Genomic DNA, 14,971 nt, shown 5'->3' on the forward strand with positions numbered 1-14,971 from the left:
TGCACTGCTTGATGAGCCACAGTGGTGCTGTGGGATACACCATCGAAATCTTGGGAACCCACAGCATGCCACAGATTTCATTCTCATTGGCAACTTAGACTAATACGTAAGTGCAAAAGAGGGGACTGAGATGCTAAGAAAATGCATCCCAGCCAGGGCTGTTTCATTCTTTCTAGACACTAATCTTTTTAGAGCTGAAATCAGATTTAGACGCATAGTTTACTGAGACCTCTTCCGTATGTTTTCTGTATTGTAATTATTCTTACGATCTGACTACTAGGAATACAAACTGTCTCCAACCTTATTTTATATTTTCCAAAATGCTGGTCTTCTAATTTTTGGTGCTTCTTTCTCTACCTCAGATAGTTCCACCCCATCAGACACAAATCCACACTTAACGAAAGACTGAAAGGACTCTTCTGGAGATCTCTGGAGATTTCTCCCTGTGCCCTTTTCTTCTCACCATTTATCTACACATTCTTATGCTTTGAATGCTCCAAACTCTGTTTTTTGTTTCTTGAAATCAGTAAGTTTCCAGCTTCTCTTTGGGTACCTCCTTCCAAGAGGGTTCCCTGCTACCTGAACCTGAGCCACGGAGAAGGCGCTGGCATGATCATAGGATTTCCCTTGTTCAGCGTCTAAAAGACTTTGCTTTTTAGGTGTTTTGTTTGCTTCTGTCATTCAGACTCATCAAATGACTAACTCGTGCAAAGTTATGTGTCCAAAATATATGGAAAGCCTCAGTATTTGTTGATTATTACATGCGTGAATAAAACAAGTCTTTCCTCTAGTCTATCTCTATCCCCACAAAACTACTGGATAACAGTGTAGAGTCTGGAGTTTGATACTCTGAGCTAAAATCTTCTCTCTACCACAAAATAGCTGTGCAAATATTCCCTGTGGCTCAGTGTCCACATGTCCACAGTTATGTGTGTAGTATTTTCTCTCACATAGGGCTTTTGTGAGGATTTGATGAGATAATGAAGTGCTTAAAATAGCACATAAGTACTCCAAATATATTAGCTATTATGTACAGAAGCCCATTTAATTTTCGGTTCACTGATTCATAAATTGCAATTCAATTGTGTTCCCAAACTTCAACTCCTTCATGTTATCATAAGAAAATTGCCAGGAGGTGACAGATGTGAAAATGATGCTTTTTATTACAATCACATAAAATTAAATCAGCTACACAAAATTTTCCAAATGCATTGGTGAATTAAAGCTTCCAACCCTTACAATTTTTATACATATACCTATGCATTTATAAATACATACATATGTAAAAGATATATATTTTCTTCTAAAATAAAGTGCCCAAATCTTAATCTGTAGGGGCCATAACAGGGAGGGAAAAAACCATAAAGTCATTATCAGTTATCTACTATACTTCTACAATACAAAATCTGTTTTACAAACATGTTTCCAGTATAATGAAACTTACCCATCTATTATTTTCTGTATTCTCCCAATTGGATGAATTTACCCAAAATATTGAAGTCATGTGGTCAACTCAATAAGTCAGAGGCTAATTTTTCTGTCTGTGACTGACACAGAACAGTGGCCCTCTAATGAAGGGATAGCTAAACTTCCTTGTTATTTCTTGTTTTATCCTCCTACCATGGCGGTAAGTAGAGAGAAATGAATCTGGCATGTCTAACTCTAGACCCTCTAATAGGATTTTATATTGAGCAAATCTCTGGGTTATGGATATCTCCTACTTGCCCTCAATGCTGTATAAATTTATGGTCACTCTGAAAGGACCAAATTTACTCCTCTCACAACAAATTCTTCAACACAATCACCTTCACTTATTGCATGTGCAGCTTTTAAATCATTGAAAAGGCTTCAAGCTATTTCTTGCACTAAATCTCAAAAAAACAAACTCCCCGCCATTTATTCAATTCTACACATTGTGACTCTTTAGAATCATAAGTAGAATTGCCCCTTTGGGTTTCCAAACTATAAATATTTATAAGTGGAAAGCCTCATCTATCTCCCATGGAGCAGCTGGTGGTTTCAAACTGCCGACCTTGAGGTTAACAGACCAACAAGTAACCTGCTATGCAACCAGGACTTCTGTCTTGCACTGAAGTATGGCTAAATAAAAACTGCATGCACTGGTTCCAATTACCTACAATTTTGACCTAAAGTACACTTAGGAATGGATCTTTTCTGTAACTCAGACTATCTGTATAGTTAGGCTTTGGTGAAAGATTCCTAATGCTTTTGTATCACCATGAGATTAATGAGAAGCTGTCTAGCAGTATTTGAACTGAGAACTCTTGCTGCCTGTTATAATTACATAATGTTTGAGTCAGAGAAGTAGCTCAACCTGAACTCTATTACAAAGGAAATATTTCAACATGTTTGGATTTAAGATAATTTGAAAATCCTCACTTCAAATCTTAACAAGGCGTTATTTCCTGGTACAATAACTAAGTGTCCTGTGCTTTTACTGTGTTTTGTGTTATCCTAGACTTTTAAGGAAATCATTTGTAATCTTTGATGAAATGGAGTCTAAAAATGACTATCTCTGAAAGGACTTAAGCTTAAGCAAGGTGAAGATGCCGAAAAACAGCTGAATATGAACCCAACCAAATTAGAAGTGTATATTCAAACTGCATTAAAGTCTATCTATTCAAGCAGGACAGAGGGAAATTGTCAACACAGCAAGTGCCTATAATACTCTAAAACTTCCCAACACATGAGAGGCTGGGAAGGGGAGGATGCCCCAACATTTCTCAGAATCAAAACAAGGAATGAAGTATTTCGTTTCATTCTGGGAAGGAAAGAAATAGGCGGGTGTTTCCAACTACTTGACGTGCGTCTGTAGGAACTGAGCTATCTAACTACTGATTTTAGTGAGCATCTTGTTGATGGCCTGCTTGACGTGTGTGGTGGAGCTGCGTCTCCTCGTCTTGCCCTGGACCATCCTCCGGCGACGCACCTCCCTGCACAGCTCGTAGAATATCTCAGTGATGTTTCCTTCCCCAGTGCAGGCAGAGCACTCATAAAAAGCACATGACAACTCTGTTGCGAGCTTCTCTCCTTCTTCTGTACTAACCTGTCGGGAGTGGTCCAAGTCTGCCTTGTTCCCAACCAAGATGAGAGTCACATTTTTGGGTTTTTTGATCTCATCTAGAATGTTCTTAAGTGGCAGCACTTCCTCAAAACTTCCTCGGTCGGTAATGTCATAGACCAGCACGAAGGCTTCCCCCCATCGCATGTGCCCTTCCCTCTGAATGGCGTCTTCCTGTGGGCAAAGCAAAATCACGGTCAAAAGGTCTGGAAATAGCTGCCATCGGTAGGGTTGCTCTGAGTCAGCATCAATTTGATGGCAGTGAGTTTTGCTAACATTGATTCCTTCATTACTGTGTTATCAGTTGCAATTGAATCCACCGCCCCTAATACAACACACGAAGGGTAGCTAGAATTTATTGGTAGTCTGAATGCATCTGTGCGGACAATTGCTCTGGAATGGAAGCATCGCTTACTCACACACAGGCTTTAATTTTCTGCTTCTAATTTTTTCTTGACACATCATTAAATCTGATCACAAGATCTATAAAGAAACAATGGTCTTAGTTGAGCATATTGCCTCAGATTTTTAATCACAGTTAATAAATGGACCAATTAGTTACAGACAGATCATTCTTAACCTACCCTTTAAGGATCAGAAGTAGTCACAGCTCAATGAAGTTCTGTTTTCTTAATTGTCACTTTGCAGATTATAGACAATTAACCAGCAGAGGAAGAACAACAGTGAAGAATTATACAGGATGTCAAAAGTTAAAATGGGGTTTTTACTTTATCACCCTAAAAATGTTACCTAACCCCAAACATGGTACTCATTTGAAATAGTTCACAAAGGGGTCGGGGGCGGGGGAGAGGAGTGGGGAAGACAAGCCTTGCCTTTCCAGGCTCAAACGATCCTGGAGGCATATAATGCCCTTCTCTGCCGCCTCAGCTTTTACGAGACGGATATTTTTTGTTAATAGCTCCTAAAGGAAGGAGGTGGGTGACGTGTAGAAAAGTGGACCATTCGTTGCAAGAACATTTCTTGGATTAAACACGGGGGTCACCCTAGAGTCACGTGTCCCTGCAAAGGAACCAGCGGTCTTGTTCCAGCGATCACTCCTATCTTTCGGGACTGAATTGGTCTAGGAAGCGGATGCTGTGTAACCTCAAAACAAGTCTCATAGCAGTTATTTTACAAACAAGCTGTTTATTTCTATGACTCAGACTTTTACTAGGGTGGGTGTTGGTAAGATACTGAAAAATACTTCAGAAGAGATTTCTAGAATAAAGCACTCTGAAGCAAACAAAATTAGCTGCACAGTCCTAGGGATCGACGTGCTTCGCTGTTATACTGATCCTGGTGGTTGAATATAAATTTGGAACAGAATATTAGGGAGCCTTAAGTGGCTTGTGGGGAAATTCTGTTATCTTCTAATTATATTTTCCACAAAATTTGTGAAGCCCCTGTGCATATAAACTACATCTCTCAATGAATCATATTATACTTAGAGTCTGATAACTTTCAGTAAAGCCACCTAAGCATTTCCAAAACATATTTTAAGATTGAAAACGTATCAGTATTTTATTATCTCATAAAACATAGGTGAACAATTCTATTCTAGACAACATCATGTAAATATTATACTTTCAAACACCTCCTTATTCACATAAGGATGCATACAAGAGTAGAGATATGTTAATATATAAAATGGATAGAAATCAAGAGGAAAGTCTTTTGGTATCACATAATGCCAAAGTTAATTGATGGGAACATGTCAATTTTGTTCATATTACATATAACTTATTTTTATTAGAGGTAAAAACATTTTAGTCAAAGTCTTTATTCACCTGTCCAGCAGTATCGAGTATCTCCATGGAAACCACTTCATCATCAATAGTTGCTTGGTGTCGGTAGGTTGACTCTGGGGGTGGGGGGGAGAGAGATAAAAAAGGATGATGTATGGTTTAATGTGATCCTTAAAATTTTAAAAAGAGGAAGTATGTATGTCATGTAGTATAAGAGATTGTGTAATCGAGGAAAGAAAGACTACGTGTTCTGTTTTTATATTTTCAGAGTCCCTGGAAGAAACAAGGTCTGATTTGGAAGCTACTGGCTTTCATATTATAGCATACGAGATTTCTTTGCTTTTTTCTTCCTGTATCATTTCCCATTAAGACTCCATTCTGTCCTCCGACAAGTTTAGCTCACTAGTTCTCTCTTCCATACAAACCGAGGTGATTTCCACAAAATGCATTTTGCCCGTGTTGTTGTTAGGTACCTTTGAGACATTTCCGACTCCTCGCCACCTATGTACAACACAACAAAAACCCTGCACCACCCTCACATTCATTCCTGCTTGTGCCCATTGTTGCAGCCACTGTTGTCAATCCTTCTTGTTGAGGGGTTTCCTACTTTGTGCTTTACCAACCATGGTGTCTGCTTGAGAAACTGTCCCTCCTGGTGGCATGTCCAAAGTCGATGAGAGAGTCTCATCCTCCTCCCTGCTAAAGGAGCATTCTGACTGTACTCCCAACACAGATTTCTTGGTTCTTCTGAAAGTCCATGAATTATTTAACATTCATTGCCAACACCACAGTTCAAAGGCACCAACACTTCTTTGTTCCTCCTTGCTCACTGTTTAGCCTTCACATGCTTATGAAACAACTGAAAATAGTCAAAGTAATATCCTTGCTTTTTTGCCAATTTGTTTGTTTGTTTGTTTTGCAGCAGCAGATTTCCCCAAGGTGATACAATGTCTGATTTCCTGACCACTGATTCCCATAAATTGGCTGTGGATCCATTTATTTTGATGGTGCTCATTGGTCCAGCTGGGTGGACTTTTGTTTTTCTTTACATTGAATTGTAAGCTATAATGAAGGTTATATTCATTGATCTTCATCAGCAAATATCTCAGGTCCTCCTTGACTTCAGCAAGCAAAGTTTTGTTATCTGCGTATTAGAGGTTATTAATGAGTCTTCTAGTAATCCTGATACAAGGTTTTTCCTCTTGTAGTTTAGATTGTCAGATTATTTGCCCAGCATACACATTGAATAAAAAGGCTGATGAAAGGATACAACCCCGATGAACACTTTTCCTGATTTTAAACCATGCAGCATCTCTATGCTTTGTTTGACCAACTGCCTCTTGGTCTATGTACAGGTTCTGCATGAGCGCAATGCAGTACTCTTGAATTCCCATTTTTCATAATAGCCATAGCTTGTTATGACCCACACAATCCAATGCCTTTGCATAGTTAATAAAACAAAGGTATAACATCTTTCGGGTATTCGCTGCTTTCATCTATCTGTCATTAGCAATGATATCCCTCATTCCATGTCCTCTTTTGAATTCAGTTTGAATGTAGGGCATTGCACTGTCAGCACATTGCTAGAACTGGTTTGAATTAACTTCAGCAAAGTTATACTTGGGCATGATACAGTCTGGCTCAGCTTTCGTTGGGATAAACAATATATGAATCTCTTCTCGCCAGGTGGACAGGTAGCAGTCTTCCAAGTTTCTTGGCATTGATAAGTGAGTGCTTCCAGTGCTTCATCAGCTTTTTGAATAATTTAAATTGGTATTCTATCAATTCCTGGAGCTTATTTTTTGCTAATGCCTTCAATTTAGCTTAATCTTCTTCTTTTAATAATATGGCATTTTTGATCATGTATGTGGAACAGTTGTTGATACAGTGACGCTTCCTTTGCCATTCAGTATTGTAGCTCAAGGCTTGAAGCTCTTCTTCAGTTCTTTCAGCTTGAGACAAACTCTTTTCCTTTGGCTTTCTTTTTATTTATTTATTTAGTTAATTTAATTTAGTTTTTTAATAGTTTTATTAGGGTCTCATACAACTCTTATCACAACCCATACATACATCAATTGTGTAAAGCATATTTGTACATTCATTGCCCTCATCATTCTCAAAGCATCTCCGCTTAAGCCCCTGGCATCAGGTCCTTTTTTTCGCCTCCCTCCCCATTCTCTCCTCCCTCATGAGCCCTTGATAATTTATAAATTATTATTTTGTCATATGGGTCTTTGTGCATTTAGTCATGTAACTATTTTGTCTTTTGAGCTTCCCTTTGGAATCTTCTGTTTGACATCTTTACTTTCGCTTTTCCTTGTTCTAAAGCAAGTTGTAGAATCTCTTCTGACATCCTTTTTGGTCTATTCTTTCTTTCCTGTCAGTTAGGATACAGTCAATGAGGCCTCTGTATGGGCATGGCCTTCTCCTGAGGATTCTGGGAACTCTTGTATTTCCTCCTGGAGGCAGGAGACACACACTCTCTCTCTGCTCACTCCCTGGGAGACACAGCAGTTGACAAGACACATGGAACTACCCTTAGTACCCTGAGCTGGACAAGCCAAGTGGAGACCCCTGCCAGTGCTAAGATGTCTACAACACCACTGGATCCACAAGACTTCCCACCCACTGGCCTGTGATCTTCCTGCAGTGGGTGCCATTGCATTTGTTTCGTGATTCTGAAGAGGACTTTATAGCTTGGTATCGGACATGTGGGCTAATATTGGACTTAGGGACTTGATTTGGACTGGGTTGGGATGTTTTCCCAATATTCAACTGCTCTTATTTTTAAAGCTCTTTCTTATACACATATGAGTGTTTATGGATTTGTTTCTTAGTCTACACAGACTAACACAGTGATCTTTATTTTCTTCATGTATGTTATTCTTGATGTCATCCCATAATGCATCTGGTTTTTAGTTATTAGTGTTCAATGTGCCAAATTATTCTTGAGATGTTCTCTAAGTTCAAGTGGAATATACTTAAGGTCATGCTTGGTCAGAACCAATCATTGAGGTTGTGAAGATCAAGCTTTCCCATGGCGAGAGACAAGAAAAGACTTCAGATATAAGAAACTACAGAACACACAAGGAGGGAAAAGCCCCACATCTAAATCATTATATTAAAACTTAAGATTAATGGCAAAGAAAAATTTAAAGGAATTTGGACAAAACTCTCTCTTGGAACACCAGTGTGGCCAGAATGTTCTTTCGAGGTAAGGATGGTAAGACACAAGTACTTTGAACATGGCATTAGGAGGGACCGGTCTATAGAGAAAGGCAGCATGCTTGGTAGAGGGTCCACAAAATACAGAGGAAGACTTCAATGAGCTGAAGTGACACAGTGGCTGGAGTGACAACAGTTGCGAGGATGGATGGTGTAAGGCCTAGCAGTACTTTGTTCTGTTGTAGAGGGACGCTGTCAAAGGGTTCCCACTCATAGTGATCCTGACAGCGACAGCAGAGGTTACCTGGGGTTTGCAGCAGGTAATGAGTTGGGCTACTAGCACCAAGGATAGTAATTTGAAACCACCACGTGCTCTTTTGGAGAAAGATGAATGTTTTTGCTCTGGGCATAATTTACATCCTTAGACACCCAAAGTGGGAAGTCCTATTCTGTTCTATAAGGTCAGTATGAATTGGAACTGACTCGATGACAGTGGGTGGGAACAAGAACAGAATAAAGCATGTCATTTACAAAGAGAAAAGACTAAATTTAACATTGGATTCTTCTTCCATGGAAGTAAATTCAAGAGGCTCACAGAGTAACACAAAGCAATAAACGTCACAGCAAAAGCAATCCACAATTGAAATTCTGGATGCAAGTGGGGGAAGGAGAATAAAAGCAGATATCAGTGAGCTCATGTCTTATTTCCGAAGGTAGTAGAGTTAGGGAACAGGAAATAAGTGAAATATTCAACACAGTAAGCTACAGAAGGAAAAACAAGATAAAACCTAGACGATATCAGGGGAAGCGGGTGGTGGTGGTAGAAAAAAAACCAGCAGAATTATTAGAAGCTTAGCAAAACCACATAGTGCTTGAAAAGATGAAAATTTTCTAAAAAGTAGAGGAAAGGTAAAAAATTTGGCAAGCCAAAATGAAAAAGAGGAAGCTAACAAGACATTTTACTGAAATAAAAATAGAACAGTAACTGTATACTAATACATGTCAAATCTCAAAATTCTGAGCATATGCAAGAATTGGTCAGAACAGTATTAGTATTAATAACAAGAAACACCAGTACAAAACTAAATGAGGCCAGTGGCCCTTAAATAAATCTAAATGGTAAGTGCAGATCATTGCTCAACCTAAAAGCAACTGCTTCCAGATCGTTATCTGATCTTTGTTTTTAAAGTTTTTATTGTGACTTGCGCGACGGTTTACCTAGCAAATAAGTTTTCCATTAGCATGCACATATGCCTTGTGTTTCCTGTCAATTCATTACAGTTTCCACAATGTAACTTCACTCATCCCATTTCCTCCTTCTTTCCTAAATCTTCTGCAGTGTGTTCCTGTGAACTCAAATGGTTGACTACTATAAGGTGTACACCCCTCCCTAATACTATTCTTACCGCTTAGAGACCTATCTTTTATTGACTGAAAAATGAGCCAAGTTCAGTTTCAGATCTGACGGGAGGTGTCTAAAGGCTATAGTCTTTTACCACTCTTCTTTCCTCTGGACAGGAAGATCCCAATATTTTCACCTTAAATGGCTACTCATTAGGTTTTAAAACCTCGGTCACTATTTACTAAACAAAATGGGATGTAGAATATTGTCTTTGAAACCTGGCATGCCAGTTGACCTCGGTGTCCTCTGAGACTATGGTCCTTATCACTTACATCCAGCAACGTATTCCCTCCAGGGGTCTGGTTATGTCTAAGAAGTATTCATAACTTTGTTAACATATCCATGAATATATATGCAGCAAAGGTAAATATACTTATATAAATACATATGCTTGTGGACATATGCCTAACTTTCCCTCCCACACCTGCTCAGCCTGCGCGTCCATCCAACCATTTACTTATAGATCACTACGATTGCAAGATTGTGTATATTATTACAGTATTTATCTCTGTTGCCTTTAACTCTTGAAAACCTCCCAGTGTCTTCCCCAGGCTTCATCATTCTTTGCCAAGTTCTCTAGCACTGTCCATTACCTTCCTCATTAACCAAGCTGACACTTGTTTACCCTCTAGCTTGTGACTTCCCCTCTCATGCCTATTAAACAAGAAAGTATGTTCACTCAGCATAATGTCTTCCAGATTCATCCATGTTATGAGGTTCTTTATAAATTCATTGCTATTCTTTAACTTTCCTTTTTTCATACATGGGGTATTATGCTGACTCTAAGAAACAGCTTAAGTAGTATGTGAGTTCATTTAATTTTAATCATAGATTCATCCACGTTAAATAAAATGTCCAATTGAATCCAACAATGTAGTAAAAGCACATCATAATTAAGTGAAGGATGAATAGGAAATTATATCCTTATTTCTATAAATTCAGATTGCACCTCCAGCCACACATAGCTTAATATCTATTTGGGAGTTTAATAAAATAGGTGGGAAATCCCCTTAAATTATAAAGAAGAGATGGTCAAAACGCCATAGCATGTATCACACATAAAGAGAATGTTTAGACCCACTGACTTTAGAGTCAAGAACAACAACAAAAATGTGTAAAAAAGTGCAATCCACTAGGCATTTTAAGTCAATGAAATAAGAAATATAGACTTAGGAAAGCAACTTAAACTCAAGATCATCATTCAGGTAAATAAAAAATCACCAAAATCCCTTTACATGAGCAAAAGCTACCTAAAAAACACAATAAAAAACAACTCCCAATATCAGCAAAATGTGTATCCAGGAACTAGTGAAAAGTAAACAGAACTTTATAAAAGCACTCTACGAATGATTTCAATAAAGAGGACAATTAGCCAACAAACAGATGAGTAACATGTCTTTAAAAAATATTCATTTTCTTTCAAATCAGAATTCAATGCAATTCCAAATAACATTCTAGTCAGACATTTAGAGGAACTCAATAAACTTACTTAAGATGACACCTTGCAAAATAAAACCCTATTCCATGTTGCTGTCTTAATAAAAGAATGGAGTACTTCACCAAGGCCTTAAACATAGACCTGTGGTTATACAGAGGCAGGTATAAGATTGAGGTAACATCAGAGACCAGTGGGGGTGGGGTGATAAGTAGAGTATTCAATAGAAGACATTAGGATGAAAACCAATAGAAGGATGGGTCACTTTATGGATGGTGGCTCCTTATAGAATATACAAAAGGGAAATCTACATGGATTAAAGATGTAAATATGAAAAGTAAAACAAAGTTAAAATATTGAGGTTGTTAGTTTATTGTGCCAACCTGGCCAATAAACACATGTGAGGTTAATTGAAGGGTGGAGGGAAAAATGGCTCGGTGAGTCTCGCCTTTCTAGTTCTTGGGGTCTTTTGCTTTCTGAATGTTGGACCAGGGTGCAGCTGCCTTAGCTAGTTCCCTGCTTCAGCTGGCAAGGTTCACTTCCTGCAAGACACCCTTGAGGAGAAGCCACATGGACCTACCCCGATGCAGGCCGGGGTGCTGGAGCAGCAGTGTGGAGATCCCTGCCAGCGCTGAGATGCTTACACGTTCACTGACTTGGCTTTCCTCCTGCAGTCGGCATCATTGCGTGTGTTTTGCTAGATGGAGAAGGATAGATGGATGTTGGACATATGGGTTAATGTTGGGCTTGTGGGCTTGGGCAACATTGGATTGGGATGTTTTCTTGATATGCACTTAACCTTTATATAAACCTCTCTCTTACACATATGAATTTCTGTGGATTTGTTTCTCTAAAGTACCCAGACTAACACAATATTTAAAAAGTTGAAGAGAATAAAAGCTCAAAACAAAGACCCCCCCCCAAATTAAGGATCTCTATACAATGACTTAAATTAAAAGACTATAGAAAATATTTCTAGACCACAAATCAAAAACTAATTAAAATATAAAGGAACTAATGTGCTTTACACAATTGATGTGTGTATGGATTGCGATAACAGTTTTATGAGCCCCTAATAAAATGTTTTAAAAAAATATAAAGGAACTTTTGAAAATTAAAAAAGATGGAGGTAATAGAAAAACAACAACAACATCATTCAAGGCTCTTAAAAATATCAGTCTTTAAAGACTAGAAATGGACCCTGTAGCACAACAGTATGTCCATGAACAGAAACACTTTGAAATATATGTAATACATTACTATTTGAGATAGAATTGCTCTTAATGTTTTTATATTAATTCCTTTAATCCTCACAAATATTTTATGAAAAAATATGTGACTGATCTCCATTTTATAAGAAGCAACTGAGGCACACCATTATTAACTCGCCTAGAACCACACAGGTGGTAAATGGTTATTTGGATGCAGGGAGATTGGCTCTGCAGTTCGGAGTTCTAACCCTATGCCAAGCATCAAAGACACTCGATCATTTAGCGACAGGACAGAGAAGGACAACAGGTGTCAGGGCAGGGGAAATGGGAGAGTCGAGTGGAATGTAAAGATCTCACACACACTGATAAAGGCAGGGCTCCAGGAACATAGTAGCACAATTAGCTTAATTGGCCACTAATCAATCACATACATTTAGGCATACAGGTTACACCATGGAACCAAACCTATACCATGCTAACCTTCAAAAGTAGACTCAAAATTATCATTTCCTTTGACTTTGAGAAGAATGAAAAGTAGCTATGACTCACCTGTCTGTAGTTTCTATTTAAGAAGTATTACCTATCAAGTCTCCTCCAACCCATTAGCCATCAAGTCTCCTCCAACCCATAGTGACCCTTCTAGAGCTTCTGCGATTGTAAACTTTCACAGAAGCAGACCACCTCAGCGCTCTCCCCTGATAGACATATGGCGTTTTCCTCCCATTTATTTGTACATCAGTCTTATGCTTCTGATGTGATTTATGCTTTGCAACAGTATTTCAGTCTTTTTCTGCGCACAGTCCTACATTACTTTATATAGCCTTCCATTCCAAGTAGATGGATCCCCGCTAGTCCGTAGTTAGACAATGAGCTGCGAATTGAAAGGTGGGTGGTTTGAACTCACCAACCATGGCAGTCTGCTTCAGTCAAGATTTACTGCCTTAGAAACCCTCTGGGGTAGATCTACTCTATCCAATAGGGTTACTGTGAGTTTAAGTTTTACTAACGTGGTGTAACCTAGCTATCTGCCCAAAGCAAAACCTCACTGCCATCAAGGTCTACACTGCCTGTAGGGCAGGCTAGAACTGCCCCCCACCCCACCCTGGGCTTCTCAGATTGTGACTCTTTTCTGAAGCAGAAAGTCTCATTTTTCTCTTTGAGGAGTGGCTGCTGGTTCCAGACAGCTGACCTTGTGCTTAGCGGCGCAACGTGTAACCCACTACCCCACCAAGGCTTTTAGCTATCTACTACCAGCACTATGCAGTAGCAATTTCCATAAGACACTGTCCATGGCTGATATATTTTCCGAAAATTTGTTTTTGATATAATTTTATATATGATTTATTGGACACGTTTGACATTGGTACCATTCTTCTAGAATATGTAATCCAAACATGATGTGCACAGGGATTCCCAATTCTAGAACATTCCACTTCCCTAAAACCTTATGTTAAATGGGAATGAACAGCTTTGTATGATTTAATACTTAAAAAAACATTTCTAGCAACTGCTCCTCTATGGGGGGGGGGGCTTTGAAATGTTTATGGAATAATGCAATGGAATTGGTCCATGAACTTTGCGAAGCCTGCCTCATAACCTCTCAATCACCGTTTTGATCTTCAGTCTCCTGGGGCCCAGGCAGAGCCACACGTGCTAATGATCTGTGTGTCCCTTTGCATCTCTCCACTCTTCCCTAGCATATCCTCTGTGCCTCTTCCCCTTTAAAAGACCAGCCCGGAGCCTGCAAACCAGCACGCTGGCCTTTGTTCCCTCTTTTTGCACCAAAAAGTTGTCTGAGAGACAGGGACATTTTTCTGTGTTGCTTCCATGATAAATAGGATATGCATTTCAACCACAGAAGGCCACAGCAGGGGGCGGGGGAGATGATAATGAAAATTGTATGAAGTTGTGCATTTCTTGGCTGTTTGTTAACTGAGATGCAAAGGATGTAATGCAGGAAATGAGGGAATGTCTGCCCCAGACAAGGCAGCAGCGGGTGGCAGCAGTGATTTTGTCTAAGCTGAATACTGGCTGCCTGCTGTTTTCAGCATTCTTCTGTAAATTTCTTTTCTTATTAGGAACCTATTTTCTCTCTAGTAAAAGAGAGTGAAAGTATTGCCCACAGAGGCAGAATGCTGCACATCTATACCCTACATTGTCCAGAGATAACACTAAGAAAATATATAAAGTTCACTTTTGACTTAAGCTCTGCTGGTGACGCTCTGGATTAGGCAGCAGGCTGCTAAACCAAAAGGTCTCAGAGACTCTGAGTTAGTAAGTCTGAACTGATTCAATGGCAATGGGTACTAATTTTAAAATAGAAAATATGTGTGTGTCCTATGTTTCAATTTGTTCATAATAAAAGGATCTGTTGAAAGATAAAATGATATAGTAATTAATTTGATATGGCTTTTCTAATCAAAGGCTTTGTAACTCTCACCAGATGACTGGGTTGGAACATGCAAATAGAGTATACAGAACTGTAATATGGGATTGGTCAGTTTCGCTATCCCACTGGGTATCAAATGAACCACTTTAGAAAGCAGGGATATAAGGATCTTACTACTCTCAGGTCCCTACAGGACATCAGAGGAATACTAGAGGCAGCAGAACCAAGAGGGCAAGAGAACAGTGTAGGAGGCTCACGTGCTGAATGGGGTGTGTCCAGGCATGGCACGTGGGAAGCTAACTGGCTGACCCAAATAGCTGAAACAGCACCTTCAGGCTGAACCTCACTTTAAGGTAAAGGCAAGTATCAGCAGTGCTAAAAGAGGTGCTCTTCACTGAAGAACTGCATCCTGGGCATTTCTGATCCTGTTAACTTCCCTACTCAACCCTACAGTGTTAGTGTTGCCTCTAAGTTCTGTGTGGCCATTGTAATGGATCATAGAACCCAGTATACAAGTAAGGAATATGTTGGGAGAAAGAACT

General features: G+C 39.2%; 1 protein-coding gene across 1 annotated transcript in view; it reads right to left on the reverse strand.

The window, feature by feature from the left end:
- Positions 1 to 1,145: 1,145 nt before the first annotated feature.
- RERG (RAS like estrogen regulated growth inhibitor) overlaps positions 1,146 to 14,971 on the reverse strand; it is a 153,714-nt gene continuing 139,888 nt past the window's right edge. Inside the window, exons 3-4 of the mRNA XM_004713766.2 lie at positions 4,870 to 4,943; positions 1,146 to 3,256 (exon numbers count right to left, since the gene is read on the reverse strand). Coding sequence (XP_004713823.1) covers positions 2,849 to 3,256; positions 4,870 to 4,943 — 482 coding nt within the window. The 3' untranslated portion in view covers positions 1,146 to 2,848. The remainder of the gene's footprint in view (positions 3,257 to 4,869; positions 4,944 to 14,971) is intronic.

This window comes from Echinops telfairi, unplaced genomic scaffold (genome assembly GCF_000313985.2).
Source record: "Echinops telfairi isolate 266 unplaced genomic scaffold, ASM31398v2 ScPeMD7_21;HRSCAF=78, whole genome shotgun sequence".
NCBI classification, from domain to species: domain Eukaryota; kingdom Metazoa; phylum Chordata; class Mammalia; order Afrosoricida; family Tenrecidae; genus Echinops; species Echinops telfairi.